Below are 27903 nucleotides of genomic sequence, written 5' to 3'. Positions count from 1 at the left end.
CATTGGAAACGGTGGACCTAGGGATACCTAGGAGTGTGGAAATCTCACGTACAGATGTATGACACAAGTCCGGGAGTTCCGCAGAGCGCCCCATTCTACTCTCTCACAGTGTCTAATGACTACTGAGGTCGCTGATATGGAGTAGGTGGCAGCAAAATGCACCCAATATGAAAAATGTATATTTTTGGGGGTGTCCGGATACTTTTGGTCACATAGTGTATGCAGGGAGAGATATCAGAAAGATTCGTGACTCACATCCTAGGACTTTTTAAGAGTACAAATATTTATATTACGTATGGCACACAGATATGTCTACATTGAGATCATTCGTCTAAGTTGGGGAGTATGTGGCGACGCGTACAACTTCAGGGGGATTGAGGCGCATCCTTATCTCTTTTCGATACTTGCAACAAAAGTAATTCGTGTAGTAAGAAAATAATAACATAAAATTTTTGTGCACGTGACGAGGCATATTGGAGGTTGACACAAATTTTCCGCACGGGACGGCAGTTGCGGTGACTCGGCTGGACAAATTACTTTACACAGAATTGTTATATCGACAATTGATACGTGTCAAAATGGGAGCTAAATGAATTTCGGAATTGATATTGATCTCGTTTGTGGAAGCATTAATATATCTGATAAGTAGGGGATGTTAATGAAAAGTATAGGTAAATATAGCGTATATTAAGTATAGCGTAAATTCGTTCCTAATATGTGGCTGCCGAGAGAGAACCTTGACAGTCACCCAGTCCAAAAGTTCTACAAGGGTAAACTATTGTTTGGAGCAACAGCAACATAGCAAAAATGTTGTGACCTGCTGCCTAGAGCCTACAAAAGAGAAGATATGAAATAAACCAAAGATCTGTTTCGTGAAAGATGAAGGTAGATGTGAAGGAAAAATACTGAAACCTGAACAATTTTTCAATCTCCCTTATGTGCCTGTCGACTGGCCAGTGCAGCTCTACCCTGATTACTTGTATTCCACTGAGGGTTGACCACTATCGTATTAACATTTTTACACTTACAAATTGCTTTCTTCAGTCCTCATATATTACTGTCTTAGTACTAATGGGTACTGGAAACTCTTACCTCCAATACCATAGTTGCCTCGTCTCTTTTGAGATTTTCTTTCCTTTTTGTCTCTTCGATCTAAAACATTGTTTCCTTTTTGCCTAAGTACTTCCATTAAATTAATGCGCCTTACATAGATTATAGTATAATCCTATTTATTCACTGTATCCTGAACTTAAGTCGATCTGGGATACCTTTGTATTCTCAAATAAATTGTTATAACGTATGTTTCTGATTTCCTACACGAGACCTCCCTTTTCTCGTGCAGTTTGCTCCATATTTTTACTTACCGTATAATTAGAGCACGATCTACAAATTTCGGTGTACTCGAACGGCATTCCATTATAGTAATTGCTGTCTGATGCGCAGGGATCTGAAATCACTCTTTCTTTCACATACCTTGTGATCAATGTTTTGTCTAGTGAGCATACGAGCAGAAAGAAGTGTGAAATTTATCACAGTGCAAGTTTCACGAGAGCTCAGCCAGTGACGAGTAGGAAGTACGTGGGGGTAGAAGGGTCGGGGAGAAGACCCTGTCTGCCATAAATGTTCCAAAGTCTGGCTTGTGTGTCAAGTTTCACTTTATTTTGGTCCATTAATTTTTAGTTTACACAGTTACAGGTAAAGTTACGTGACCTCAATCTGACCCTCAGTGAAACAGCACAGAGCCCACCGTCACGAGTGTCCGAGTTGGCAGATTAAAAACAGCTCGCATTTCAGTCTGCGGCTTCCGTCACCGCAACAGCAGACATCTCCGGGCTACTGGAAAAAAATTAACAGCAGCAAACACTGACCTGACTGTGATCTTACGGTAAGTAGATACATTTGTTGTTGTCTTTCAGTAAGCACAACCGAGCTTCGTGAGTACTGAGAGCAGATTTGAAAGCTTAATTACAATTACACTTTTATTGACTTGCACAAAAATGAGGTTCTCTGCCCCTGATACAGAAGAGCAACAGTTTTATGATACAATTTTTCCACATTTTTATTGACAGTACAGTTTTGTAAAACTGCTAGTAATTAATCAATAATATGAAATAAATATTGCTAAATTTTGTGTCAGAGTTTCTAAGCTGTATTTGGGCATACAATTTGTACTTAATCAGAGCATACAATGAGATTCACAATCAGAACTAATCACTTTGGTGTACAATTATAAGTCACACTAACATACACACACAAAGTCCATAAATAAAAACTCCACTGGCAAACAATATTTATTTAAAGTAACCCACGAGATTTTTCGTAAACCTGACTCTAAAACTTATGAATACATTTTCTGAAGCTGAGCAAACATTTTTGAAGTATCCACGTACTCATACTTCAGATGTTGGCTTCCAGTTAGCACCTGGAGCCACGTCGCTCGGCTATAATTAGTTTGGATAGTGATGACAGTCCGGTTCTAATAGCTCTGTTCATTAGCTGCCACCCTTATTGCTGACACATTTATCTCGGGCTTATATTTAAATTGTAATGATAATGTGTACAGGAACGGTATTACTAAAAATTAATTGAACCTTTTTATTTTTGAACGCAGCTTATTTACTCGCATTTGTTTAAATAGTTTCTCTCGTACACGTCGAGTACGATCTTGCTTACGGCATTATGTAAAATCCGAGTTTTAATAAATGAACTGTTTGACAAATAGAGTTAGAGAATCTTTACATTCTATACTACGAGTGTGCCTCAGAAATTCTTCTCAAAGAAACAGTCGGAAGGAGACGGAGACGGAGACGGGTTACCGTTTGCTCGCTCGCAAGCAGTCGCGACACGCACGGCAGCAGTGCCTCGCATCTTACTACCCGCGACACAGAGCATGAGAGCGCACGACAGGCTCGGAGAATGCACACGGAGACTGACGTGCTAACACACCGACATTCTAGTGCCGTAAACACCGAGCAAATTAAACTTTGGGACACAGTACGCATTTACAAATGTACATATATGCGTTAGTTCAAAATATATCAATGTGGCTCCAGTGTTAAGATGTAATCCTTTTAAATGATACAGTTATTCCCCCGTATCTGTTGTAATCGTGAAAGATAAAGTTTTATATTTAACAATTGCAATTCACTTCCTTAAAATAAAGTATATTAGAGTGAGAGTACTTTGTTCTCAAAAATTATTTCTTCTTTCTAAACCTTTCACTATGCATTTTTAAAAGATTTACAATCTGTCAGGGATACAGACTTAACACATATTTTGGCAGATCAGTTTTCTGGTAGGTGAAAATTTCTTCGACTACTCGAGGAAACTTGGCTGTGTGCAGTTTAAAGTAAGTAATCACTAGCTAACCGGCACCTCGAAAGAAAAGGATGCCCGAGCTCGACGTTTGACGAGAAAGAAGTTTCCTGCCAGTACAGAATTGCAGATGGGGCAAGTCGTTGCCACGAGCTCTCGTGACGCGGCTCGAGGAAATCTCTCTTCCCGGTATCCTCCTGTATTGTTATTGGTCTCCGGGAGGATAAGAAAATGAGTTTAAAAACATTTTAGGGCATCCTGCCACTATGATATGTGCACGTTCTACAGCAAAACCAGGCCCAAATCTGAAGCTTTCTATGGAAAACATCTGTTACATTCGCGCAGACTACTTTGGTCACCAGAAGCTGCCCGGCTATGTTCTGGCAGGACGCTCTTCCTACGGGTCAGAATTTGACGCAATACCCTGCACGTGTTTACTAAATCTATTGCGATAGGGAAACGGCGTGGGTAACAGAGTGGTGTGGGTTAGTGCCGTACGTGGAGTGTGTGCTAAGTTGAGGGTGTATTTATTTTCTTCTTATTGTCTCTAGAACGAAATCCAGATTTACGAGATGCACAAATATTGGCTATCACAATACTAACAAAAAGATTCTTTTTCTGCTATTAAAATGTGTTAACGTGTGAATCTCTCAGAATCCGATATTTTGAGCAAGGTGTATCCTGCACAAATATGTTACAGTTATGCCTAAAATATTCTTTGCATTACATTTAATTCTGCAGCACTAACCCTTGTACTTTTGAGATATGAAAAAGTAATTCCCCATCTGATTTATCATCTTTAGCATTACAAAGAGGCAGCTATAGTAATCTTACTCACAGCTTTGACAATATCACTTTATTCTTGTCTACATAGCACTGTTTTCTTAGCCTACAATGATAAATAACCTCTGAGACAATAGACTTTATCTTCGAAATAAAATCTAAAGCATACTCTGAACACTTACACCTACAAATCAATTCAAATGACTCTTTGTCAGTTCTTTTTAGGAAATGCACACAAAATTAGTTCATAACTTTAAAACAAAGCCACATGTTTTCACTCAATTCAAAGATTGCATATACATATAGGTTTCCTTTACTGATTTTAGGAATCCAGTGGTAGATTTCACGCACTACGTGTCAGACCCGACTTCAAATAAATGGCATTTCAGCTGACCTTACACTGAAGTCTCTTAATGGACTAGATGTACACTGCAACAGAGCCTACTTCAGCATAAGATACCATTATTACACTTTTGAACACACACAGATTGAAAAAAGAAAATAACTCCATAAATAGGCTAGGTTACACCCCCAAACGGAATGCTCGTATGACTGAATATATCTAGTAAGGAATGAGGAATGGAATGCAGAATTGGAAAATCTGTTATGCCTATAAAATATTGAGGATTACCTAACAAGGAGATTAAAGGAATGTCAAAAATTTGAGGTCGCATTAAGAGACGACGGGTCCTCTACTCGAGAGAGCAGCAGACCGGAACTGAGAGTGAACTTCTGTCGGTGTGTCACGTGGGATCGTCTCACAGTCACAACACGACAGGCTAACAGTAGACAGAAATTCTAAGGAGAACACAATACAGTTTACACAAGTCACACATTCAACCGAATTAGACACGTAATAGTCCACAGTGTGCCCGAGAAGCCGGAACGCAGTCCGTCAGTTCGGCACGCGCAGACGACTGCGTCCGCCCGTCTCTGTGGCGGCGGTCCCGTCCCGTCCCGTCGCACCGACACGCTGACACTGTTCACTTCGCAGTTCTCGGGCAGTCTGCGCCTGGCACGGAGCCGGAAATGGGCGGCGTCTCTACTCTGGAACGAGGAGATCCCAGTTGGCACTACGCGGCCTCTGAAATATAGAACTGATCGTGTAGGGTAATTACGGTAATGCGTACCTCACATTAAAATAAAATGTTTAAGGCCGAGTCAAAGACCGAGTGGGCTGGTCTGGGTACAAGGCCTTGAGTGTCAAAGAATTAGATGATTATTATTATTATTTTGTGATTTTCCTCATTACAGAGGCTTATCTCCAACATAATAATTTACTTGGAAATTACAATACAAACAATAAATGTTCTTAAACTATATTTTCAAAATATCCCTCCAGGTGTTTCGATCTTGTGTGTCCTCTTCCTCTGCGCCCATTCTCCTCATTATGTGCTGTACAATTTGGAGCCAGGTGGTCATAGGTCACCCTCTTCTTCTTCTACGGTTCCCACTCCAGTATCAATTTTGGTATTCTGGTTTTCTCCATTCGTCGTACATGCCCGTACCACTGTAATTTCTTCCTATCCATTGCGTCGTATATTCTTTCTTTTATTTCCATTCTCCTTATTATTTCGGTGTTCCTTATCTTTTCTTTCCTGGAGATTCTTGCCAAACTTCTCCAAAAGTCCATCTCTAGAGCTTGTAATTTTTTAATGTGCTTCATGTTAACTGTCCAGGTCTCCGTTCCATACAGAACTGCACTCTCTAATATGGATTTGTATATTAATTTTTTAGTTCTCCTCATTACATTCCTGCTCCATAAGACTGAGATAAGCATCCCAATGACCCTCCGTCTGCTACTAATTCTTTTATTGATTTCTGACTCTGATTTTCCCTCGATTTCTAAAATGGATCCCAAATAACAGGAGGTGTTTTATCTTTTTGATTTTCTTTCCTTCAATGTATAGCTCATCTGAATCATTACTCGGGTACTCAGTTTTTTGGTAATTAATCTTCAAACCCCAAGTTTTGTATTCTACTGCTAGTTGATTGAACATATAGTTAGCATCCTCCCCATCTTGTGCTACGACTACTTGATCATCAGCGAACAATAAATGATGTAGGTAAACTCCATCTCTTATTTCTAATCCCATACTATATTTACGAGACCATGTACTAAGGCTAATATCTATATAGATTTTAAATAATGACGGTGACATGGGACAGCCCTGTAAAAGGGCCTTTGCTTGTTCTAAATTAGATAATTGACCAAATTGTGACGGGAAATATGGGATCGAGCCACATTTTCAACTGTCACAACATATTTGTTCAGATTCAGCTTATCTGAATAGTTTGCACTGATATCATTTCACTGCATTTAATTTATTTCCTAAATCGAGGAAAATAATCTATTTTTGAAAATAAACATAAGGGGTGTCCCACTCGAACCTCCCTGATTTCGAGGACCCGGGAGAGGAAAACCACAGTACCTATGACAATGAAAGATGCACCACGTTGTAGACCGTCTCAAAGAATTTATATTCCCGCATCAGAAGTGCCAAGTACCGTCGCCAGAGTGCAGCACGGTCGCACGAAGTGAAAATGGCGACTCCACAGCAGTGTGCGCAAGCAACAGTGCGGTTTGCAGAAACGAAATTGCCGATTACTGTGCAAAGAAATTATTGTCGTGTCTATGAATGTGATCCACCTGATGTGAAAACATTTAAGGAATGATATAGGAAGTTTCTGGCAACAGCAAGTGTTCTGAAACATTCTGGCGGTGCACATTACGGAGTTTCAGAAGAGACAGTGGAGGACATCAGACAGACGTTTTTCAGAAGCCCACGTAAGTCACTTCGTCAAGCATCTAGGCAACTCGATATACCTAGATCGACAATGTATCGTGTAGTTCACCATTGTCTTACAAAGTGCAAATTCTGCAACACGTGACGCCCAACGACAAACCACGCCGACGACAACTTGCTGCGGATATGCTGCAGCGTATTGATATGGATGCCAGCTTCCTGGAAAGATGTTTATTCTCAGATGAGGCAACCTGTCATCTATCAGAAAGGGTTCGTAGGCATAATATTCTGATTTGGGGTTCACAAAATCCAGACGAGGTCACCAAACATGTTCGTGATAGCCCTAATCTAAACGTCTGGTGCGGGCAAATGCAAGACGAGACTGTTGGACGGTTCGTCTTTGCAGAACAAACAGGGAATGGGTCAGTGTATCTGGACACATCGGTCGATGACTGTTCACAAGTTCCCAGATAGGAAATCTCCCAGTCGTCAGATCGGACGCGGAGGACCCACTGCCCGGCTACCGCGTTCACCCGACATTGTGCCACTCCATTTCTTTGTACGGGGATTTGTGAAAGACTGCGAGCACGTGACCAAAGTGGACGATATTCCTACGTTGCGACATCGTATCACTAATGCGATTGCAACAATAACAGAGGAAATGTTCCAAACAACTTGGCAAGAAACTGAATATAGACTCGATATTCTTCGTACTACAAATGGTTCACATGTAGAGGTGTATTGTTAATAAATAAATAAATTCTTTGAGATGATCTACAATGTGGTCCACTTTCCATTGTCATATCTACTGTGCTTTTGTTTCCCGGGTCTTTGAAATCAGGGAGGTTTGAGTGGGACACCCTTTATTTGGATAGATAAAAAACGTACTCGCCGAGTTGCAGTAGAAGAACACACGTATAAATAGTATTAAACAGGGTAGGAAAAACAGATTGCTACTTACTGTAAAGAAGAAATGTTAAGTTGTAGACAGGCATACTTAAAAGACACTTATGCAGAGCTTTCAGCCACAGCCTTCATCAGTAACACACACACACACACACACACACACACACACACACACACACACACACACACACACACACACACACCATTCACATACACAAGCACACCTCATAAGTATGGCTGCCAACTCCAGCATCTCAGGCGGGTATGCGACTATCACGTGGGATGAAAGCAGCAATCTGGAGGGGGCAGAGAAGGGGAAGGGGAACAGATAGTGGTACAGACGGGCAGAAAGACGACGACTGGTGGAGTGTGCGGGGATTAGAATGCCAAAAAATGCAGCATCGAGAGGTTGTGGGGTAACGGAGCAAAAATGGAGAAGAGCGTGGTGAGTGCATCGGCGGGGGAGGGGGGGGGGGGGGAGGGGAGACGAGAACTGTGAGAAGGTGACGGGACGGAGGCAGTCGAAACTGTCACGTGGAGGGCGTGGGGACAGTAGGTTACCGTAGGTCGAGGCCGGTACAACTTCGGGTAACTCCCGTCTGCGTTGTTCGGAAAAGCTGGTGGCGGAGGGGAGGATCCAGGCGGCTCGGGTAGTGAAGCGGCTGCCAAAATCGAGCACGTTACGTTCGGCCGCATTTGTGCCACGGGGTGGTCTACTTCGCTCTCGGCCACAGTCTGACGGCGGCCGTTCCTCCCGGCGGAAGGTCGGTCGACAGTCTTACCGGTACCGAAAGCCGTGCGGCGGTCGCAGCGGAACTGCCGTAGGGCAGACGGGCCGTCCTCTGACGGGGTAGGATAAGCTCGTGACGGGACCGGAATAAGAAGTGCGGGGCGGACGGATCGGGCAGGTGTCGCATGCGGGTCTCCCGCGGGGATACGATTCTCGTGGCGAGAGGGTACGTCCGGAAGCGGCACGGGGACGGAGTACGACACCGTGGAAGTCGGGCGGGCGACAGGACGCCACTTTACTAGAGTTGGGAAGAATTTGGGGTAGGATGTCCCCCATTTTGGGGGACGGCGACAAGTAACGGGAGCCCCGGCAGAGGGCGCGGTTCGGTCGTCCCGGTCCGGGACGGTAGTGGGTGACGGAGGGGGCACTCCGCCGTGGCCGGTTCTCGGGGACAGTGCCCGTACGTGGAGGTCTAGGCGAGAACTTCGGCGTAGTAGGCGAGGGAGTTTTTGTCACCGTGATACGCAATCATCGCGTGGCCTCAGTGTACGGGAAGGAGTTTCCGGTGCGAAGTGCGGCTACTCTCAGCAGTCGGTGCGTTTAATGTGGAGACGGGAGGGAGGTGGCACGCAGGGGTGAGGAGGACCAGGTCAAGTGGGTGTTCGGCTGTGAAGGAATGGAGGAACGGTGTCTCGGCCGTGAGTACAGACAGTGAAGATATCGTCAGTGAACCTGAACCAGACTAGGGGTCAGGTTGTTTGGGAGGCTAGGAAGGCCGCCTCTAGATGGCCCGTAAACAGGTTGGTGCAGGAAGGTGCCCAACTGTTTTAACTCTCTCTCTCTCTCCGTGTGTGTGTGTGTGTGTGTGTGTGTGTGTGTGTGTGTGTGTGTGTGTGTGTGTGTGTGTGTGTGTGTGTGTGTGTTTGTTTTTCTCTGCTTTTTCTGACAAAGTCTGTGGCCGAAAGTTAATGTGTAAGTGTCTTTTTAACTGTGCCTGTCTGCAAAGTAATGTGTCATTCTTACAGTAAATATGTGTCTCTCTTTTCCGTACACTATTGATATTCCAATCTGGGGTTTCCACTGTTTAGATATATAAAACTTCAACAGAAGAGGAGGAGGACTGAAAGCAGACAAATTTTGGGCTTCAGTGCTAACCTCAACAAAAGGTACCAACTCTCTCGTGAGAAAAACTCCATAAAATGCACTGGTGCATTTCGGTGATCTGTGGCTGCAGTCTGACAACGTCACGACCCGATCGACACGCAGTTTTGCTTGCCGATCTCATTCGATTCTGATAAGCGGTTGAGCCTCTGACGGTGTCTCCGGCGTTAGGAGGTGAAATGTGCCTTACGGCACGGCCTAATGATTGCACGACTAAACCAAAAATGTAGACACTGGCTGGGACAACCTACACTGTACGATTTAAGTATTATAACTGCATATATGCTCGACTATTTTTAAATACGTTATCTTTTCCACGACTTTTGAGAAGGGAGTAAATACTGAAACGAGCTTACAGTTCTCGATATCTATTCTACTCCCTTTCTTAAACGGCACGTACTCTAATCTGTACGAAAAGATACCTCGTGAAAGTGGTGCCTCAAATATATGGCCGAGTATAGTAGCCGTATCGGGAGGACGTGCTTTTATATTTTGCTTAAAACATTGCGAACCCCGTGAGGATTTTTTCAATTAAGAGAGTTAATTAATTTTCCGATTTCCCTGGAAGAATTTGGAGTAATTTTGAATCGACTAAATGCTCGCGGTACCTACTGTCGCATATATGGCGAGGATTTTCCTTTCGAACTGACAGTATAGAATTTTTTAGTTACGTTTACAAAGTGATTCTTAAAGAGGCTTACAATCTACTTGGTGTCACGGTCTATTTGGTATTATCTTTAATTACTACAATATCTCGTTCACTGACAGACTTTTGCATTTCCCTTCTGATTCTGCTCCTGACTGTTTCGATTTAATTTTCAGATTTACTAATCTCTGACATTATAAGTGAGCTTTCTGACTATACCATTCTTCTTAATAAAGTTATATATTCTGTAATTTGAAAGCAGTTGCACATCTGTTCTTATCCGTCCATTTTGTATACGCACGTCTTTCTGCTATGTTATCCTTTCTTAATATCTACTGCTTTTACACACAAATGGCACCGTACTTCACATTCACTGGGAGACATCCATTAAAGGTTGAAATGCATTAAATTTGTAATTTACGTTGCCTCGTATACCTAATTCCAGCTGGCGCTTTGCAGTTTCCTTCGAGGTAACTGTTGCGACTTAATAAATTTTATAATGTTTCCATTAGAGGAATCTTTACAGGGTTTGAAATGACACTTGTTGTAAACTAAAAGGACTAATTCTATCTCCCGCTTCAAATAAAATGGCAGATCATTAACATAAAGGTCTGCGATTAAAGCCTGCAGAACCTCTCTTCAGTTTCTTTCCGTGACGTTCCGATGTGAATTACTTCGACAGTCTGATGTAGCTTCCTGTATCTGGGTTCTTAAACGAGAACTAAAGTGGGCATACTCGAACACTGAATTTCAAAAAATTACACTCTTTGACTCAGATTTCATTAGTGACTCATTCAGATTCCTCAGAGGGGTCAAGCTGCTGATATTAGAACATTCAACAATTTTGTTACCCGTTCAGTGAAATAGCTGACTCGGCAAAGTGGCAAACTGAGTCGAATAAGACAAAATGTAATGGCCTTTTTTTTTTTTTTTTTTAGCCCACTACACTCTCTCGAGTCGTACGTACCTTGCCGAGTGCCCACTAGTGCAGCAACCACCGGACGGTGGCGAGCACGACGAGGTGAGAGGACGCGACGACCGCGAACGACGCGACCCGCTGGCCGGCTCCGTCCGGGCCGCCCACGACGATGTCGCCCTCCTTCATGAAGACGTAATCCATGACGTGTATGATGCCGTTCGTGCACTCCACGTCTGGCCGGAAGATGTGGATCCACTCGCCCTGCCACTCCACGTAGTAACCTGCGGGAGGCGCACAGTAAAGACACGGTGTGCACTCACGTCACACCGTCCAAACATTTTGAGTTCAAATTCGCACCTGAAGGTATTTCACATGTAATGATCATCTGTGAAAACAACGGAAAACAAATACGATTTCTGGTGTGAAATTTGACTGACCGTTTTTCTTACGGGTCGTAGGAGCAGCTTTTGTGACGGGGGAGGTCGGCTGGTAGGATACTCGGCCGTATTGAGCAATTTACTAGTGACAGTGAAGTATGTTTTCATCTTACATACTGTGGCAACAGCTTATCTCGACAAATTCTGCGAAATGCTGCTGTGTTTGCAGTGTGGGCTCCTTGTTTTGCTCTTTTTCCTTCTTCTGTGAACATTGTTTTTGATTTCTTACCTTTTCAGCATATATACCTTTCTGAATTTAGTATTTACTTTTAAAAAAAATCTCCAATTTATTCCCGATTTTTGGGACTTTTTTTTTTTTAAGCACAGGTCTCAATTTCTGTTATTTGCGTTAAAGTTAATCCCTTTTTTGTGAAAATACTGGAACTTACGTTTAGCTCTGTACTCACTCATTCTTCATTTTCTTAGCTTTGCTGTTGGCACCAAATTTTGAGTATATATTGGTATATTAAGAATCAGCTGCATATGTCATCTGTATTGCATTAATTGTTTCTCTTGAGATTCTTTTTTCTAGTATTATAGTACAACGTGTTTCAGAGGACGATTGTGACCTTTTGCAGAATGCATATCACTTTAAGGTTCTTTTTTTTCCCTTTCTGTCAATTAGTCCCCATCTTTTCACTGTGTTCCTATTTCCTTTTATAGGTCCACTTACAACCTGTTTCCTTTTCCTTCCTGGCTAGGAATCCTTTCATCCATAACATTTTTCCTCTGATGCTGCTTCACTCTGTTGTTCCTTCTCTTGTGCTGCTTCTTTGTAAATCCATCTTGAACTCGGCATCTTAATGACTGAGATCTGTTTGGTTGTTCTCTTGTTATCAATTCCATACAAATGACCAAATTTCTTCTAGGTGTTTCTGCTATGCTTCCTATATTCCAAGAGCTTGGCAGTATTTTGATTCCAAGTCTTATTTCCTACATCACTAGTTCACGGAGCTTATATTTTAATGCTAGCTAACCACTTGCACGAGAGTCACTGATGATTCGCAGTCCCCAAATATTTGACGTTTTCCTTTTTTGAAAATTAAATAATACTTCACACTAAAAATTATGGAGATTTTTTAAGCGTTTAGTTAGTTCTATAGAGACTGTTAAAACTTCTTTGCTGCCTAGCATCTCCAGACTTTGCCTTGCACTACCACATTTGTTAAACTTTCTGAAAGTATAGCAGAATTGCCAGCAAATGCCAAGCAAATTACTTTGAAAACTTTGTTTTTTCTTGCCAGTATTACTGCTGATATTTTATGTTTTGATAATTTTCCATTTGCCCCCCGATAATAGTGTAAGAGGATTGGAGATGAACTATCCCACTGTGTTACATCTATATTTACATCAAGAAGTTTTGGAAAACTTCATTTAACTTTCTTTTCTTCTTCTTCATTTCTTTAAGAGCCCTCAGGTAAGGTACAACAAAAACTCCGGCATTGTAGAACAACTCCAAACTAAAACAGGATCTCTTCATTGTAATAGAACAGATAACAATCAACATAGCTGTCAGTACATACTTCAAAGATGTAAGAAATGAAACTCAATGTGCAACAAACTTATCCTTTTTCCTAGATATCTCGCTCATTTTTATTTTTCTGAGGAAAGAAGAAATCATTTATTCGCATAGTTAGGTGGCTGTGAATTTACTTTTTCTTTCAAAATTCAAGAATGTTGTTTTGTTTTAACTGCAGTTTAGTTCTAAATAATTATTTTTCTCATTTGTTGTTAGCTGGGGCAAAGACACCTCTCCCATTATCCTGTTAAATTTCCAAGTGTCATATTAAGAATATATTTATATAAATAAATTTTAAAAATCTCTAGCGCCTAACCAAATTTTGCTATTCGATTTTTATACTGATTTTGATAAGAATATATTAATTTACGTCTGGCACGTCGTACACCTCCACAACCGAGTGGTCGGTTCCCTGTAGTGCCACAGACTTTCCTCGGTGGGAGGTCTAGACAGGGGTGCGTTCAGCCTCATGATGCCAGTTGTGGGGCTACTCGACCGAGTAGTTGTGGCTCCAGGTGACGAAAACTGGCAATAGCCAGGAGAGCAGGGTGTCGACCCAAGCCGCCCCCCCCCCCCCCCCTTCCGCGTCCGTACTACATTCGACGGTGCCACTGTCAGAGGACAACATGTAGATGGAGTTTACTTTTATGTTTACATTTACATTCAATATTAATAACAGGCATTCTGTTATAAGTAGTAACTACTTACTTGAGAACTAATTACTTTAAAATCAATAACATTAAAAATTAAATAGAGACAAAGGGACAATTACTTCTGATCAATATCATTTTCTAACGCCACGGAGGTACGACCACAGTGTCTCGTTTGCAGTACTTTGGTCATGTTTTATCTTTTGTTTAAAGTGTAATAAAAAAAGTAGTTAAAAATAGGTCGTCGGATTACTTCAGTGGAGTCTGTAATGAAAAGTGTTCGTGTGTCGTAACCCTTCGTGTACAGTTATATGTCAGCATTTATTTTCGGTAATTAGGATACAGTCGTACGAAACACTCTCGGACTTCTCGCAACGTCAGTTCAGGGTAAAACATCGAGCTTTCGACAATATCCACAGTCGACTTCATCGGGAGCAACTGACTGTCAAAATTGCTGTCGTAGTGGTGTTAGGTACCTCAAAGACAGTTTCCGAACGGTCACAGATGAAGGGTTTCTCACACGTTGTTCTTATTTCTGCAGCCTGTTTAATTATAGAGTCCCAAAATGTGGAAGACGGGGAAAAAGCTTTTGTTTTTTCAAATAGTGTTTTACGATCATCTGCGAGTCTGTGCTCGGCAATCGCAGAGTTCTCCGATTCTCTATTTTTAATATGCCACTGGTGTTCTGCAAAGTGGTTGGAAATGCTGCAGACAGACTAGCCGATGTAACTCCTTCTGCACTCAAACGCGGTGTTGTGAAGCCCGGGAATCCTGAGGCTGAGACTGTCCTAAGCAGACGGTAGCATCTGCTTTATCTTCTTAGGCACTCGCAAAAAGCGTCCGATGCCTCGTCTTCCCGGGACTCTTCCTTTTTTGCCAGATCTAGTGCCGTGAAAGGGGAGGAAGGCGTTCGGTGGCTCATCACGTGAAAGTCTGGCATTTTTACATTTCCTTTACTCTGAGAGCCCGACTCGATATTCCGTGACTCGTAGCCGACCTTTCTGAACACGTGCTTCGAATGATTAATTTCGGAATAGAAGTGGTCCTTGTCAGAAACAGTTTTCGCCCTGTGTATCGACATATGTAAAGCTGCTCTCTTCTCGACACGGACGGTGAAAACTCTGTGCACTGAGACTTAAATCGGTGTGCGTCGGCTCGCGGTACACTGTGTGGCCGAGGTGGTGATTTTCGTCGTACCGGAACATCTGAAAATGGCAGCCTTTCTCCTTTCTCAGTCTTGATGGTGTACAGGATATGTGGATGTGTGTGGTTTTATTGAACATTTTGACGATTGTGCAATAAATTTGGCTCCTCTTTGTTCATCTTCACCAACACATTTATGGTCTGGCCACAGGGGTAGAAGCTCTTGAGCACTTCCAGGATCGTATGAAAAGCATTCACTCAGATATCCAGTTCACTATCGACACAGAGAAAGAAGAAAGGCTGCCATTTTTAGACGTCCCGATATGAAGAAAGTCGGGTCGGAAGGATGCCTCGGCCACTCGGTGTACCGCAAGCTGACGCACGCCGATTTACGTCTCACTGCCCAGAGTCCTCTCCATCCGGTCCAGAAGAGGACAGCTTTAAAGGCCCTAGTACACAGAGCAGAAACCTTTCCTGACGAGGACCACTTCCGTTCCAAAATTAAGTATCTGAAGCACGAATTCTGAGATAACGGCCATGGGTCACGTGATATCGAGTCGACGTTATCTGAGAAAAGAAAGTGTGAAAATGCTAAACGTTTGCACGACGAGCCAACGTCAGCATTCCTTCCCTTTTGCAGCACTACATCTGGGAAAATACGGAGAGTCCTGGGAAGGCGAGATATCGGATGTATTTTCCGACCTCCTGAGAAGATAAACCAGATGTTACGTCGTGTTTAGGACAGTCTCGGGCTCAGGATTCCTGGGATCGGTCAGTCCGTCTGCGCCGTTTCCGACCACTGTGCAGAACGTCGGTGACAAATTATAAATCGAGAACTGGAGAACTCTGCAGTTGCCGAGCACAGCCTCACAAACTGTCATAAAATAGTGTCGGAAGAAACAAATGTTTTGTCCCAGGCTTCCATATACTGCGATTGTGTAACTGAAGAGGCCATATAAATAAGAATATGTGAGAAAACCTTCAACTGTGACAGTGGATATAATCTTTGGGGGCCCAAAAGTGAGCTGTCGATGCAGAAAAGATCCGGAGGTATTTGTTGCGATGTTCACACTACGGCAAGATCAGTTGCGCCACCAGCATTGACTCTGGTACTGTCTCGGGCAGCACGTTGCAACTACCGAGCGACTGGAAGGTGTCTTTGGGCTATATGTGGCCACCACAGCAGGTATTTTGACAGTCAGTTGTTGTCGACGAAGAGGACGGTGGGTATCGTCTAAAGCTCGAGGTTTTACTCTGAACTGGTGAAGCGAAAAAAATTCCGAGAATAATTTACACGGCAGTTCCATCACGAAAGACTTCGTTCTTAATTAGGATAAAGCTTGGCAGTGAATTAGTCTTAAAAATTATCATTTAAATTGTCTCTGCATGCAACTTCAGTACTCTGCAAATAAGCGGGGTCTTTTTTTTTTGTTAAATCAGAGTGTGTTACAAATTAAACAATATTTTAAGCACACAGTAACTCAAATTTCAAAATTATTTGCTTCGCAACTTACTAGACACTGTGTACCTTCAGGAGAAATGTCATTACTGTTGACACGCGTGCACAAGCATGCGCACCCCCCCCCCCTCCCCCCCCCCCGCGCCCCTCCCCCACACACTATAGTTTTCTAGTGAGAATTTCAGACACCACAATGCGCCAACTTCTTAATGGACTGGCGAGTGTGTTAATATTAAGCACTGATTTTATGTAGAACAAAATGTGACTCTCCATCTCAATACACGATTGTAAGTGCGAGTGACTGACTGACCGGAGAGAGCTTTCAGTCCGTGCAGAGGGTACACTGCCCATTTGGCCACTCCTCGACCGGTGCGGCAAGTGAGCGTCGTCACGGCAACGCCACAGTGGCACGTGGCTGGTGTCGACCGACTCGGTACCTGACGAAATACTGTCAGGGAAGGTGTGCAGGTATGTGTGCTGCACAGATTTATACTCGTGTAGTTCTAGACATTTGGGTGCATACTGTGGATTAAATCACTGAAAAATATCATAATATCCCTTTCAATTAATACACTGAAATAGATCACGCATTATCTGCTCGTCTAAAATAAATTCTATAAGAGTATATAAGATATATTCACAATTTTTTTCCTGCTCAGTTCCTGTAATTTGTTCCAGTGGAGAACTTACTTATATATATTTAGACTACACTTCATAATCTAATACAGTGCTGTTTACAAAAACACACATACAACCACAGTGCTGTAAGGCGTGACATTGTGGAATGAAACAAAAAGCATTTTCTGGACATACCGTCAGCCTAATTGTGACAAGGAAGGGTTGCATGCACTGGGCCAAAGCTGAACAGAAGCACAAGTTCACGACACTTTCAATCTTTCTTTGTATTTTTGTGTTCAATGAGGTGTATCAAACCAATTCGTACAATGTCCCGAATAAGAATCCCACGCAAATTCCACACCTGTCACACATCTACACAAAATACGAAAGTGACGACGAGGTGTGTGTAGAATAGTATTGTACACAGTCGGTAGTTTAACGTCTTGCTGAAGCCTCTTCCAGGGGCCTGGGAATTTTTACACTTGTGTATATGACGAATGGGAAATAGTGGGGTAGTGGTACAGAACAATAGAAATAAAACATCCCATTCAGCACGGGTCCAGTTATTATCAGAGAGAATTTCCCATTTCGCATGTTAGTACTAATCTTGCTCTGGATTTTTTGTTTTTAATATACTGTCATTTACATTAAGAGGTTGTGACGAGGTGTTCAAATTTACATAATTCAAATTTTCAGCCGCGATCTGTTTGACCGATTCTACCGTATCGTTTAAACACGTCACACGTATTAACAGATGTCGAGTTTTCTGTGTACAGATTTTATAACGGAATCACAGCTGATGAAATAAAAAACTGGATCCAAAAGTCCCGATTCCACTTCACTTGGAAACCACTGGCAGGGCTCAGTATGTGAAAGTTTGTACTGATCCTTTAAGTTGAGCACAACAGTAAATTTTTTAGGACACGAAGATCTCCGATTTCCCTCTCGCGCGTGCGAACGGCACCGAGGTTTTGTCGGACTCCGTTTCGGGGCTTTACTTCACTCGAGCAATGTCTTCGTCCCTTTCCGGAGCCCATTTCGTACCATTTTGCCACTAAGTTTTGTGCTGTAGACTTTGCCGGAGGCTCGGATAAAACACCTCCAGTCTCAAACTGTCTCCCGGCACAAACAGTTCCGTGAACATTTCCCACGAATTGTGCTCCGCGTAACACTCGGCAACGGATAAGTGCCATTTTATTGCGAGGACCATTTCGCATCGCATTCGACCGGTCACAAAACACATCTGCTCCTCTCACCGATTCGGACATAACGAGACGACGAAGTACTCCGGACGGAGCACACGGGAGACGCACGCGCTCGGACGTGTGACGGCAGCCGTGCGGTGCGTCGTAATTGAGGTTTCCGGCATTTTCTGTGATGGGCTGTTCTCCTGTTCACTGACGGGCATCAGTTCTGTGTCAGTCTTATAAACATTTCCTGGGAATGTGTATTTACTTTTACACGCACCTATCAGCAGCACAGAACACTGCTCAAATATCGTGCACTTTATACAATTTCATTTTCTCAGACACCTAGGAATTCCTGACGGGTGTAACTCACCGGCAAAATAATCAAATCGCAAAGAGGGTGCTCCAAATTTGCTGGGCAGTCGCGGAAATGAAACACACTGACATGCGACACAGGTACAGCAGAGGAAACTGACAGACGGTGCTCACACACGTGCATTAGGGTTAATGTAAGCCAAAAGCTGTGAAATCTTTACACCTGGAAGGAAAAGCTGTGAAATCTGTACACGTGAAAGATGGAGTGGCTCTTCCTTTCTTTGGGCAGTCAGAGAAGGAGGAGATGCAGAGGTGATTTCTCTGAGGGAAGATTTAAAGCAGTACAATAAGCACAAGACACGTCACACACAAACACTACGTCAAACGAGACAAATTCGAGTAGTTCCACACTCCACAACTACGACAGTGCAAAGCGGAGCTTTCTGGTGCTAAGCGACCCGCAGCAGTCGGATCTACGAGCGACAACGGCTGCGGGTGCACGTTTTCACACAAGGGGCAGACGCACACAGAGAGGCAGCCGGCTTCTCGCCCACTCACCCGACGTGTATCGCGACTGGTTCTGCTTACCTACAAGCCGAAACAAATTCTCTGTCAACTCAGAACAGTCAGGAAACGGCAAAATACACTCACAGCAACATTTCTAGTAACTAAAAATTTATATGATCACACATTTGCACTTAATGCTAGGATGTTACAGAGAGAACTGTCCAAGTCTCCGACTGAGAAGAGTACACAATACTGCCGGCAGCCGACGACCTGCCTTCGGTCAAATTATTTCTATGACGAGTTACCGAATTGTTACAAAGTTAACCTTCTGCCATTCACTTCTATGAATATTTATTTCCAGATGCATTTTGACAAGCTTTTTATATTTTTAGTGACAATTATCTGACGTGTTATACGCACTGGCACACAGTGTTTATGTACGAGAACTTCTCTATTCATGACTCGGGCAGTCTGGAGCTCTTGCATTAGAGGTTTCTGCTCACGCGCTCCTCGTAGAGGCCGAGTATTATCGGCGCTGTCGGACATCTCGAAAGGAGTCTGGCATTCGGTTGGACACTACTTCAATTTTCGTACCTCATATTGTGGAAAGCATTACCCTCCGTTCTTATGTTTTATACAAAAATAAAAATTGCCAGTAAACTTAATTGTGCACTGACCTTTATTTCAAAAAGCACCAAATTTCACATTTATTCCAATGCTGATTCGTCTCATTATGTTTGTTTCATTCTTTCAGTACAGGGCATTTAGTTCTTCCAATAAATATCATTAATTTCACGACTTTTGTGCGTTATCCAATTCCAGAGGGGTGGGTGGGGTTGGAGGGTATTTAGAGGACAACTGTGGATAAGTATATGATAAACCTGGGGGTGCACACAATTGAAATGGGTCTTAAGGTTACTTTCCAATATCACACGTCAGGCCTCAAGTGCAAAACACATTTTGATAAGCGGCCAGTGAAAATTTTAATCAAATCACTTCTTAATTATTATTGTGAGGAAAATCACATTCCAATTTTTCTGTAGCAATAGCAGGCACAGAATTACTTTCGCATTGCATTTCGTGCCGAGTACACCCTGCTCTACCCGATATGTCGAGCGCTGTATTTTTTCGATTCTCTAGTCCATTTTGTACGCCACTTTGGTGAATTCTTGTCAACTGTTGCCCTTAAAAGTTGACATCCACTCTCGTGGTCTCTTTCAGAAAAAGTGAACTGCTTTGAAAGGTTTCTGAATCATTTGTCTTGTTCCTTTATCGTAGGTTTGTGCTGCCAGCGACATTGTACCCGTTGTTCTCATCCACAGTACGACATTATGGAAAACTTCCACCAGGAACCGATAGCACTGTTGTCTCATTAACTGTTTATACTGTACTTATTCTAGCTCAATATTTCTTTGACAGACTTTGTACGAATATAATAATGAAGAAAATTCTGAGATTATTAAGTCACACAGTCGAGTTCTTCTTGTGCTGTTGAGAGAGTTGAAACATGATAAAATTTGTATAAAAATGTTGCTTTTCTAATAGTGTTAATTTTTCTTTGGGGGCGGGGGAGGGGGGGGGTGGAGGTGGAGGAGGGGGTGGCAGGTGGGGGGAGGTGGAGGAGGGGGTGGCAGGGCAGGGCAGGGAAGGGCAGCTGAAAACTTTATGCTGGACCAGCACTTGAGCCTGCAACCTCACCATTTGTTGGCAGTACAATACTTATACCGACTGAGCTATCCGAGCACAACTTGTGACTCACCCCTCACTGAGTTACTTCCACCACGACCTCGTCTCATACCTCACCAATTTCACGGAAGTTTTCCACCGTACCTCGACGGACGAGGATTTCTCAGAAAAGTATATGTGAATAAATGGCTAACCAGTCTAGGGGACTGTTTCCAGAATAAATATTTCCCTCTGTACCAGTGTCGGTGGCATTTAGAAACATCTCGAGGCACTTGAAGCTTTGAAGTTGGATTCCGTGTCGTGTCAAATTGGCTCAGTTCGTAATGGCGTATCCCGTGCGAGGCTTACTTTTGGGTTCGTGGCTCCAGTACAGAGTGAAAGTTTTCATCCTGGAAACAGACCCCTAGGCTATCACTAAGCTGTCACTCCGTGATATCCCATCTCCCAGGAGTGCTTGTCCAGCAAGCTATCTGCGAGGCCTGCTGTGAATTTTGGAAGATAGGAGACAGAGAGGGGGGAGAGGGGGGGCTGCACAGCTCATTAGGTAAGAGCACTGCCCAAAACACCCCCGTCAGTCCAAAAAGTTTCGAGACTAGTTTAATAAAAAATATGGAAAGTGATTTTAATGCCTCAAGTTTTCTACATAGCCTCCCACAATTGAGTACAATGCACAGAACATTTGTACAACCGTATCGAAATGCCAGAAAAGTCGTTCTTCGGGACGTTCAGTTAGTGCATCACAGTGGTTCTAAATAACGATGAAAACAAACAATTATTGATAAAATTATTTAATTAGATGGATAAAAAAATCTACTCGCCAAGTGGCAGCAGAAGACACGCATAAAAGACTGTTGTGATTGGCAAGCTTTTGGTGCCAGTGGCTCCTCGTTGTCAGAACGGCTGAAGGGGAAGGAGGAAGGGTGAAGGAAAAGGACAGGATAGGTCTAGGAGAAGGGGAAGATTTTGAGAAAGCCACCCAGAACTGTGGGTCAGGGGAGACTTACCGTACGGGACAACAGTCTGTCTTTCCTTCTCATCCCGTACGGTAAGTCTCCCCTAACCCGCGGTTCTGGGTAACTTTCTCAAAATCTCCCCTTTTCCTAGACCTATCCCGTCTTTTTCCTTCATCCTTCTTCCTTCTTCCTTCTACCTTCCCCTTCAACCCTTCTGCCTGAAGGAGGAGTCACTGGCTCCAGAAACTTGCCAATCGCACCAGTCTTTTACGCGCGTGTCCTGCTGCCGCTCGGTGAGTAGATTTTTCATCTATCTAATTAAATAATTTTACTGTACTGGCTTTAATGTCAGTTACGTCATAATAGTGTCGACCCTTTGTGCGAATTTCAGTACTTTCTCATTTTTTGGCAGGTTCGTATCGATAACGCAGTTTCTCATCACCTGTGACAATTCTATTCAGAAATAATTGTCCACACTGTGCATTTGGATCACATCGCAGAAAGTGTCTGCACGTCGTCGTCTGCGTTCGAAAGTCGAGGTGTGCTCGTGACGGACTTTGCTCGCACACATTTTTCTTTTTCAAAACATTCTCAAACACTCCATTTAGAGAAGCTGCGACTCCCGACGTGACGACATCGGCGCACTACGGTCGCACGTCGTCTACTCGACACTGCCCGCTCGCAACTCGGTGGCCGAATGCGCGTCCGTCATTTACGGTATCCAGCTGGCACTGCAGTTACTGTGCCGGTGCGACCGGTAAGCCGGGATCAAAATTGGCCCCGGAACTTCGCGGGCAGACGGCATAGGCCAGATACCTAGAACGAGACCCCGTTTTAACCTGACGGGAAGTGTCAAAACGCTTCACCGAAGAGGGAAATTTTCACTACAGAACGCCGAAAAGATTACGAACGACAGAGGACTGTAGAAAAATGACGATTACAAAGTGAACGAGAAAGGGGGAATTAGTAACGGTACACTAAAAACACAGAAAAGTCACACGTGCACATCGAACCACAAGGAACGATGAGGGGTAAAAGAGAAAATCGTATGCAGATACTGAGGATCTGTTACAGGAGTGAATGTTGGAAAAAGACACAAAGAATTTTAAGAAAAATGTTAGCCAGCTGAAAGAATCGGTTGTCCTTACTCTTTTCGGTCTCCCTAACCCTCAGCCTGAGGTGGTCCCGCATGGTGGGCAGCACGGACGAAGTGTTGGAGGCGAGCTTCTTGAGCGCCCCCATCGTGTACACCCGGTCTGAGATCACCAGGTGTCTCTCCAGGATCTGTTTCACCTGCAAAATAAATACAAATACTCTACAAACGGGTGGCAACACACCTCACTACATTTCACAGTGCTGACACATTAGTTCTGTTTTTAGTACTACAATATTTTTAAAAAGGATAGTAATTCTGAATTTACTATAACTTTTTATATTCACATCTTTTGTGTTTTTATTGAAAGGCGTAAAAATTTGATTGCAGTTGTTACATATTTGTACATTTTTGTGGTACGAGTTCTTACCAGGTAATTTATTTCTGATTAGTAGTGTGTCTTAAGACGCAAACGGAAAAACAAACAGAAAAAAAATTCGTTCTTTTAAAAAAGGTTGTTTGAAACCCGACGTGTTGACAAAATTCTGTTATTGTACTATCGAGCCCCGGGTGACACAAACGGTGTCGCAATTAGTTTCGACTTCTCGGCGAGGCAGTCCGCGAACGGAAAACGGCCACCGGCCGTCACGAGTGTACGGCAGACGCCCGGTACAATTTTTCGTCCCGGCCGTACTGTGTCCACTCGAGACTTACGAGCTGGTGACTGTGTTCTGTCAGTTTGTGTCGAGCGTAAAGAAGGTTGTCAAATGCCGAAAGAAGGTGCCGTTAGTGCTAATGGTGAACTGGCAGCAAAATTGTGTACATTGAAACACTGCGTAAGGGGTTTACGTAACACGAGAAAGTTTGGCGAGTTTCCGCCAGTTGTGCTGCCGACAGAATAACACTGGAATCGTCTACAGATATGCGACAAACACGAGTCTCGAAATATTTTCTAGTGCGAATTGCGTTGCCGAGCGTACCTGTCCCGGCACGCAACTCTCGGACTCCTGTCGTATTCCTTCACAGTCGAAAGATTAAATGTCGTGACGTGCCGCGTGGGACACGGGTACACACCTGGTAGGTAAATTCCTTCATGAAGAGTTTGCGGTGCGCTGACGGGTCGCGGACCTCCATTTTTTTCCAAGCCAAATCTCGGGGGACAAAATATGTGAACTTGGTGTGCTTCTCGTCCAGCATCTTGTTGAAGTCTGACATCTCACCGAGGTGGTACGTCTTACTGAAATTCAGTTATCAGTTTTTTAAGACAACCTTACCAGCTACGAATAAGATTTTAATAGTATGTACACATTTTTAAATGAAAAGCAAGACTACGAATTTAGCTCAATGTTCACTTCTGTTGTTTTAACTATCACACAAGTGTGTTATTTCACCACAAAAACACAATTTTTTTTTACCAGCAGTATGCACGTTACTGTAGTTCGATAACACGCGAGTTGATGCCAGAAGCTGTGTTTCTGGGATGAAATGCACACGTAACAGTTAAAGTAACAATGATGAACTGCCTGTCGACTTCTGTCTCGGATTCTTCGGCCGACAATTTTTCTGACTTTTCGCCAGTACGATCGGCTGGCTTCGTCAAAGCTTCACCCTCCGTTGCTGGTGGCGGAGTGCAGTCGAGCTCGTGGCTGTGGACTGTAGGTACCCATATGCCCACACCTGAGGACTTTACCGCAGTCATTTCCGGTGTGGTTCTCCTCTCGCTACCTGCAACGGTCCTTCACTGCAGCACAAAATCCGGGATCCGTTCTCCCTGAGGTTTTCTTCTTTCATGTCGAGGCTATTCTCACGTTTGTGTATTTCTATAGCTTCGCCGAACGAGTGGGCACGACAGTTCTTCTCTACAGCCAGAACTTCTGTCTCGGCAAATTTCACTGAGTGGTTGGCCTCACACGGTTTCTCCGCCTGCCCCCCCACGTAGTGCCGCTTACGTTCTCCGATCCCTGTATCGAGCGATCGTCTGGTCTTTCCGACACAAAGTCTCCTGCACGTGCACGGTATCAGTGTAGTCCCGACATTGCGAGTAGGCCCTTTCTCTCCTTTGCCGATCTGAGACTCTCTTCAATTTTCTGCATCAGTTTATAAATAGTCTTTATGCCGTGTTTGTGCAATACGTGACCGATGTCAGTCGGGGAACGTACGGCACAGAGGCAGTACCCGACATTTCTTTTTCCGAGTGTTTGACTCTGTTACACTTCTCATACCACTAGTGGAGTACCCATTGCTCCTTACGACGCTTTCCAGGTGTCGCATCTCGTGTCCGAGGTGCTGCGGCTGGACAGTTGGTCGACACTGGGAGTGTAAGCGGCACTGCGGTTTGAGGCAGGTGGAGAAACTGTGTGAGGGCGACCACTCGGTGAAATTTGCAGATGAAAGTTCTTGCTGTAGAGAAGAATTATCACAAGTGTCTATTTAGGGAAGCTATAGACATACACAAACGTGAGAAAAGCTTTGACGAGAAAGGAGAAAGCCTCGAGGTGGACGGATCTCGGATTCCAGTGCTGTAGCGAAGGACCACTGCAGACAGCGAGAGGAGAACTGCACCGGAAATGACTGCAGAAAAGCCCTCGGACATGCGTGAGAGGTACGTACAGCTGCGACGGCAAACCCGACTCCGGTCCACTGCCGGCAATGGAGGGTGAAGCTTCGACGGTGTCGGCCACTCGTGTCGGCAAAATATCAGAAAAGTCGTCAGACCGAAGCCGGCTAAAGAACCCGAGGCAGACAGTTTGCCAACAAGTGGTTGAGAAAGCCTTAACAATTTTGTAAAGTAACAATACTTAAAATAATAGGTATGTTGCCACATTTAATACGATGGAAAATGAGATGACAAGAGTAAGATAGTATTCGAGATGACAAAAAAAAGATGGTAGTCTATGTGGATTTGGTAGTCACAGCTGGTGAAGAACTTCAATGCATTTTCACATCTCTCATCTGTTTCCATTGTCTCTGAAATTTTGAGTTTCTCTTGGCAACAGAATGCCTCACATATATGGAAAGTACCCAATTAATTGAGTGTTTCTTATCTGAAGATTTGAACGGAGTGCACTGAAATGATAATTGACACATGTAGAAGTACAGTTAATTTATGCTGTTGATAAAATATTTGTGTGGGGAAACATACAAACCTCAGTTAGTGATACAGCAAAGGAAACACTTATGGGAAACAGTGGGCAAGATGATCTGGTTTGGAAAGGAATGTGCAGATGCCCTGGAAAGGAGGAAGGAAGCTAGGAGCAAGTGGCGTTAGGGGACAAATCTGGCACAGGACACAGTACAATTTGAGAAGGTCCGAAAGTCTACACAAACAACTCTGAGAAGAGCAAAGAGGAAATATACAGGGTGTTACAAAAAGGTACGGCCAAACTTTCAGGAAACATTCCTCACACACAAAGAAAGGAAATATGTTATGTGGACATGTGTCCAGAAACGCTTACTTTCCATGTTAGAGCTCATTTTATTACTTCTCTTCAAATCACATTAATCACGGAATGGAAACACACAGCAACAGAACGTACCAGCGTGACTTCAAACACTTTGTTACAGGAAACATTCAAAATGTCCTCTGTTAGCGAGGATACGTGCATCCACCCTCCGTCGCACGGAATCCCCCTGATGCGTTGATGCAGCCCTGGAGAATGGCGTATTGTATCACAGCCATCCACAATACGAGCACGAAGAGTCTCTACATTTGGTATGCCATGGAATTGGTCCGCCTCTACCAATCCGTCGGTCACCGAATCTATTGTTGAGAAGCGTACAAACACTTCGACTGAAATGTGCAGGAGCTCCATCGTGCATGAACCACTTGTTGTGTCGTACTTGTAAAGGCACATGTTCTAGCAGCACAGGTAGGGTATCCCGTATGAAATCATGATAACGTGCTCCATTGAGCGTAGGTGGACGAAACTAAAATGAGCTCTAAAATGGAAATTAAGCATTTCCGGACACATGTCCGCATAGCATCTTTTCTTTATTTGTGTGTGAGGAATGTATCCTGAAAGTTTGGCCGTACCTTTTTGTAACACCCTGTATAAGGTATATCATCACTGCAGCAGAAACAGATTTCAGAGGACAAAACACTGCTGAAATGTTTCTGAAGATGATGAACCTCTGCAAAGGTCACCAGGCCAAGCAGAAACTTGTTAAAGATTCCCACGATAAGATCCTGACAAATGATAGCGATACAGCTGAGAGGTGGAAAGAGTACTTTCGACAGCTGCTAAATTGTGATGAACCCGAACTGTAGTTTGATTTCCAGTACCTAATTACAGGGGAGAATAAGAGTCCAGGTGAAGATGGAATCTGGAATGATTCTGGCAGGAAGAGAGAAACTTGCAGAAAGAATACACTGACTGATACAGGCAATATGGAACAGCTCAGCTGTTTAAGAGAGTCTGGCACGGCAGAGAAACTCGTCAATTTGATAAAGACCTGTCTGAGCGAAACACGTGCAAATATGAAGATGGGATATCGCATAACTGAGGAATTTGAAATTGTGACGGGACTTGGACAAGGAGATGATTCGTCTGCTATCCTGTTCAACTCTGCCCTCACGAAGATCGTACGTGAGACCTTCAGAGAGAACGAAGGGATTGAAATCGAAGGAAAGAGACTGGCATACTTAGCCTATGCAGACGACATCTGTTTACTCTCTAGGTCTGAAGAGGAGTTAGAGCAAATGACCAGAGCACTAACGGAGGCTGATAGCAAATTTGGGCTAAACATAAACAAAGCTGAGACAGAGTACCTCGTTATGAAGCCTGACCAAAGTCAGACTGCTGATCATGTACAATCACTGCAAGTGGGATACCAGTCCTACAAAAGAGTGCACGAATTTAAATACCTAGGGGCACGTTCTATCTGGCTGTGAGACACGAAGCATCCAGAAACAGGACTTCCGTAAGCTCCTAGTTTTTGAGAGAAAAGTGGTTCGGAAGATCTTCGGTCCAGTTCTGGATGAAGACACGGGGGTAATGGAGGATAAGACACAACCGAGAGCTCGAGGAACTATACCGGCAGCTGAACGTAGTGGGAACTGTCAAAGCCAAACGAATGCAGTAGGCCGGCCACGTGGCCCGGATGGAAGATCACAGAAGGCCTCGGAAGCT

The 27903-nt window shown here is 43.7% G+C and overlaps 1 protein-coding gene across 15 annotated transcripts in view; it reads right to left on the bottom strand.

The window, feature by feature from the left end:
• Window positions 1–1637: 1637 nt before the first annotated feature.
• LOC124552519 (fasciclin-1) overlaps window positions 1638–27903 on the bottom strand; it is a 646219-nt gene continuing 619953 nt past the window's right edge. For 8 of the 15 annotated variants that reach the window (XM_047126814.1, XM_047126819.1, XM_047126822.1 and 5 more), the window contains 5 exons: window positions 23849–24011; window positions 22830–22974; window positions 19094–19123; window positions 11256–11488; window positions 1638–5182 (listed from right to left, as the gene is read on the bottom strand). In XM_047126814.1, coding sequence (XP_046982770.1) covers window positions 11271–11488; window positions 19094–19123; window positions 22830–22974; window positions 23849–24011 — 556 coding nt within the window. In that variant the 3' untranslated portion in view covers window positions 1638–5182; window positions 11256–11270. Of the gene's footprint in view, window positions 5196–11255; window positions 11489–19093; window positions 19124–22829; window positions 22975–23848; window positions 24012–27903 lie in introns of all 15 variants that reach the window. The other 7 variants (XM_047126824.1, XM_047126825.1, XM_047126826.1 and 4 more) reach the window with 3 other exon arrangements.

The sequence above is a fragment of the Schistocerca americana genome, chromosome 10 (genome assembly GCF_021461395.2).
Source record: "Schistocerca americana isolate TAMUIC-IGC-003095 chromosome 10, iqSchAmer2.1, whole genome shotgun sequence".
Lineage (NCBI taxonomy): Eukaryota > Metazoa > Arthropoda > Insecta > Orthoptera > Acrididae > Schistocerca > Schistocerca americana.
The sequence above is the reverse complement of the archived record's forward strand: the minus strand, read 5'-3'. Positions and strand labels throughout refer to the sequence as shown.